The sequence below is a fragment of the Eimeria mitis genome, genomic scaffold (assembly GCF_000499745.2).
Source record: "Eimeria mitis Houghton genomic scaffold, Emh_scaff716, whole genome shotgun sequence".
Lineage (NCBI taxonomy): Eukaryota > Apicomplexa > Conoidasida > Eucoccidiorida > Eimeriidae > Eimeria > Eimeria mitis.
The window spans coordinates 9,978-14,328 of NW_013575218.1; the positions used below are offsets into that span (position 1 = coordinate 9,978).

Consider the following 4,351-nt stretch of genomic DNA (forward strand, 5'->3'; position numbering starts at 1 on the left):
GTCTGCAACGCTACAGGAACTCCAGCTGCCACCTGAAACAGCAGCAATGGATCAGCAGCAGCTGTCTGATGATCCTGCTGCAGTAAGAGACGCTATCAAAGAGAGGGGTACGTGATTCTCATGCTGCTGCAGGAGTTGCTGCTGCTGCTGCTGTGTCTGCTGCTGACATTGCTGCGCTGTTGGTACTGGCGGTGCTGTTTGCATTGCTGCTGCCAGGCCAAGGGAAACGAGTGAAGCTGCTGTTGCTGCTGCTGCTGTAGATGCTATTTCTGCTGCTGATTGCTGCTGCTGCTGCTGCTACCACTGATGCTGTACGCCTACTTGCTGGGAGCTGCTGCTGCAGTGTCTCTCTGTGAGGGCCCCTACACCTGCTGCTAATGAATACGGATACTCTCAGCGCATTTGTTCTTGTTGCTGTTGCTGTTGCTGCTGCTGCTGCTGCTGCTGCTGCTGCTCAGTCTCTACGCTCGCATCCGTGAACGCGGTGGAGAAAGAATGCTGGCAGCTGCTGAGGGAAAGCCTCGACAGTACACTGGAACTCGCGGCTCTGAGGCAGCCTTTTGAAAAAGCGGTCAGCAGCAGCAGCAGCAGCAGCAGCAGCAGCAAAAGCACAAGGAGCAGCATCAGCAAAGCACGAGCAGTAGTAACAGCAGCAGCAGAAACAGCAACAGAAACACAGGCAGCAGCAGCAGAAAAGCACGAGCAGCCGCAGCAGCAGAAGCAGCAGCAGTAGCACGAGCAGCAGCAACGTTGTCTGCATGCGTATAGTGAAAGCTCTTATATTGGCAGCGCAGTTCGTAGCTGCAGCTGCAGAAACAAGAACAGCAGCAGCAGCAGCAGCAGCAGCAGTAGCACGTGTAGGCCTTGCAGCAATCTCTCGCCTCGTGCTGCCTGCTGCAGTTGCTGTTGCTGCTGCTGCTGCTGCTGCTGCTGCTGCTGCTGCAGGCACACCGATGGTTTTGGCATCCCGACCCCCTCGCTCCTCGCCGTCTGCAGGCCTGGAGGGAGTACCTTGACTTCGAGGAGAAGAACGTAAACCCCAAACCCTAAACCCTAAACCCTAAACCCCAAACCCTAAACCCTAAACCCTAAACCCTAAACCCTATGCTCTAGAACCTAAACCCTAGACGCTGAACGATGAACTCTTAACCCTAAACCCAAACCCCTAAACCCTCACAAAACCCTAATTCCGAACGTCTAGAGCTTAAGTCAAACCCCTAAACCCTAAACCACAAACCCTTAGCCCTAGGCCTCCACCTGTAAACCCTAAACCCTAAACCCTAACCACGTTTAAGCGGTGGTTTTTAGCAAACCATGCAAAAAAGAGAGACATACACCTCAGCAGCAGCTCTGTTGCAGCTGGGGCCAGCAGCAGCGCCAGGGTTCCTGCTCGTTCCCTGTTACTGCTGCTGCACGTGCTGCATCTTTTACTGCTTCTGCTTCTGCTGCGGCTGCTGCTGCTGCTGCCGTTTCTGTTGCTGCTGCTGTTTGTTTTGTGCTGCTGCTGCCGTTTATACTGTTGTCGCTGTTTCTATCGCTGTTTCTGCTGCTTCTGCTGCCGCTGCTGCTGCAGGCGCCTGAGCGGCTGCCGCTGCTGCAGCGCCGCTGCCTGGAGGTGTGCGCCTCTTACCCTGAGTTTTGGCTGCGCTGTGCGCGCCAGCGGAGACGCAGCAGCGAGGACGAGGCGCTGCAGCTGCTGCACTTTGCTGCAACAAAAGTCTTAAAACGCCGGTGTGTATGAACACCCCAGTACACGCACTACAGCCATCTGCAAGGGTTTAGGGTTTAGGGTTTAGGGTTTAGGGTTTAGGGTTTACATATGTGGAGACGTACAAATGCAAGAGACCCCTCTTCTGCAGGGCTGCTGTGTTGCGAGTGCTGTTGTATAGCTTGCACTGCTACTGCTACTGCTGCTGCTGCTGCTGCTGCTGCTGCTGCTGCTGTTGCTCGTTCTGCCGCCCCCAGCGTTAGGCAGCCACAGCAGCAGCTCCTTCACCTGCTGCTGCTGCTGCTGCGTTTAGTGTTGCAAGAGACGCAGCAGGGGGCCGTGAACTGCAGCGGCAGACAAAAGCAGCAGCCCAAGCTGTATAGACAGCGTGGCTCTGTCTCTGTTTCTCTCTGTCTCTCTCTCTCTCTCTGTCTCTTCTCTCTGTCTTATATCTCTCAGTCTCCTCTTCCTCTGTCTCCTATCTCCTTGTCTGTATACTCTCTCTCTCTCTTCTGTGCTGCAGCAGAGACATGGCCTGCATCTATGCGTCGCAGCTGGAGGCCTGCGGCCGCCTGGAGGAGGCAGCAAAGGAATTCGAGGCGCTTGTTAGGTTCGTAGCAAAACATATCTGCTGCTGCAGCTGCTGCTGCAGCTGCTGCTGCAGCTGCTGCTGCGGCAACATGAACTGCTGCAGNCTGCTGCAGCAGCTGAGATTGCAGCGCTGAGACCTGGGCAATCGCTGCAGGCACTCAGATGCAGTTGCTGCTACAGCTACTTCTGCTGCTGCTGCTGCTGCTGCTGCTGCTGCAATGGCTTGGGGATAGAACTGCAGCATGGGCTTCACCGTTAGCAGCAGCAACAGCAGCAGCAGCAGCAGCAGCAACTGTATTTGCTTGTGTGTTTCAGGCCCCCTATAGACGCTGCCTCTTTGAAGTACTTTGTGGCGTTGCTGCAGTTCTCGCTGCGTCACCCCCCAGACACAGCAGCAGACAGCCTCAGCCACGCGCTGCTGCTGCTAGAAGAAGCAGTAGAAAAATATAAAGATGAAGGCCCCTGTGCTGAGCTGCTGCACATATATAGAGCGAAGCTCGTGGCCTTTCATGGTGGAGACACAAAGAAAGCGCTGTACGCACAACTCTCATCTTGCTGCTGCTGCTGCTGCTGTTGCTGCTGCTGCCGATGCGGATGCTGCTGCGCTTCCTGCACCTGCTGCTGTTGCTTCTGCTGCTTTGGTTCCTGCTGCAACTCGTCGTTTGCTGCTGCTGCTGTGGTTGCTGCTGCTGCTGCTGCTGCTACGGCCGTTGTGGCTGCTGCCAATGCGGTTGCGGTGGTGAGGCACCTACAGCTGCACCAGTAGGAGACACCGCCTCGATGCAGCAACAGGCCGTGCAGCACCAGCAGCAGCAATACGAGCAACAGCAGCAGCAACAGCAGCATGAAAAGCAGCAGCAAGCGGAGCAGCAGCAAGTGCAGGGAAGGGTGTCTTGGTGTGTCTGCTGCAGTTCTATCCTTGCGAGAGCCAGAGAGGCACTACCGAAGAGCCTCCCGCTGCTGCTGCTGCAGCTGCGGCTGCTGCAGCAGCAGCACGCTGGAAACCCCACGAAGATACTGGCCGCATGCAGACCCGTGATGGCGGATGTTCTCTCTAACCCAGATGTCAGAAACCCTAAACCCTAAACCCTAAACCCTAAACCCTAAGATCATTCTTCTAAACCCTAAACCCTAAACGCACTCTCCTAAACCCTACACCGTAAACAATAAACCCTAAACCCTCTCTTCTGCTGCCTTTCTGCTGCAGTCTGATGTCTGGCTGCGGTGGCAGGTGCTGAAGCTGCAGATTCATCTCTATGAGTTTTATGCGGCCCCAACAGAGACGCTCTACGCAGCAAAAGTAAACCCTAAACCCTAAACCCTAAACCCTAAACCCTCGCGAGCGAGAGAAACGACGATAGTAGTGACCGCAAGAGGCCTTAACCAGGCCTCCAAAAGTTGCTGCTGTTGCTGCTGCTGCTACTTTTGCTGCTGCTGGCTGAGTCTCTGCTGCTCCTTCCTTTTTCTGTTTGCTGCTGCTGCTGCTGCACAGGAGGCAGCAACCGCCTTCCTAGAGAAGCACCGACAGGAGGTCGCTACTTTAGCTGCTGCAGCAGACCTGCGGCGGCTGCCACAGAAGCTGCTGCTGCCGTATGGAGACAAGGAGGAGGAGGGAGCCGCAGCAGCAGCAGCAGCACCTGCAGCAAGCTGGTGCAACGAGGACCCACAGGCAAGCGCAGAGGTTAGTATCTCTACTACAGAGAAACTGCTGTCGCGTGTTGCTGCAGCAGCAGCAGCAGCAGCAGCAGCAGTAGCAGATCCCCTTCAGCCGCAACTGATAGAGTGGCCCTTACACCCCACATCAGCAGCAGAAAGCAGCAGCGCAAGCAGCACAGACTGCTGCAGCAGGAGCTGGAGCTGCCGCAGCAGGTGTCCTGGCGGCAGCAACGGCAGAAGTAGCGGCAGCAGCAACCACAGCAACAACGGCAGCAGCAGCAGCAGCAGCAGCACGAATTCGAAGCTGACCCCATCATCGCTGCTTCCAACAAACAGTGACTTGCTGCAGTGTATATACGGCTCAAGTCCTTGCTGCATGCCCGCATTGACAGCAGC

At 55.9% G+C, this 4,351-nt stretch overlaps 2 protein-coding genes across 2 annotated transcripts in view; both read left to right on the forward strand.

Moving 5' to 3' along the window:
* Positions 1 to 733, forward strand: part of EMH_0020480 (PRPF39 protein, related, related) — a gene marked incomplete at both ends in the record, with an annotated part of 5,036 nt that extends 4,303 nt beyond the window's left edge. Inside the window, 2 exons of the mRNA XM_013501588.1 lie at positions 17 to 107; positions 459 to 733. Of these exons, the coding sequence (XP_013357042.1) occupies positions 17 to 107; positions 459 to 733 (366 nt within the window). The remainder of the gene's footprint in view (positions 1 to 16; positions 108 to 458) is intronic.
* A 1,505-nt stretch (positions 734 to 2,238) lies between these two features.
* The window catches only part of EMH_0020490 (PRPF39 protein, related, related), a gene marked incomplete at both ends in the record, with an annotated part of 3,773 nt that continues 1,660 nt past the window's right edge, over positions 2,239 to 4,351 (forward strand). The window contains 5 exons of the mRNA XM_013501589.1: positions 2,239 to 2,318; positions 2,615 to 2,833; positions 3,211 to 3,364; positions 3,507 to 3,599; positions 3,792 to 4,290. Of these exons, the coding sequence (XP_013357043.1) occupies positions 2,239 to 2,318; positions 2,615 to 2,833; positions 3,211 to 3,364; positions 3,507 to 3,599; positions 3,792 to 4,290 (1,045 nt within the window). The remainder of the gene's footprint in view (positions 2,319 to 2,614; positions 2,834 to 3,210; positions 3,365 to 3,506; positions 3,600 to 3,791; positions 4,291 to 4,351) is intronic.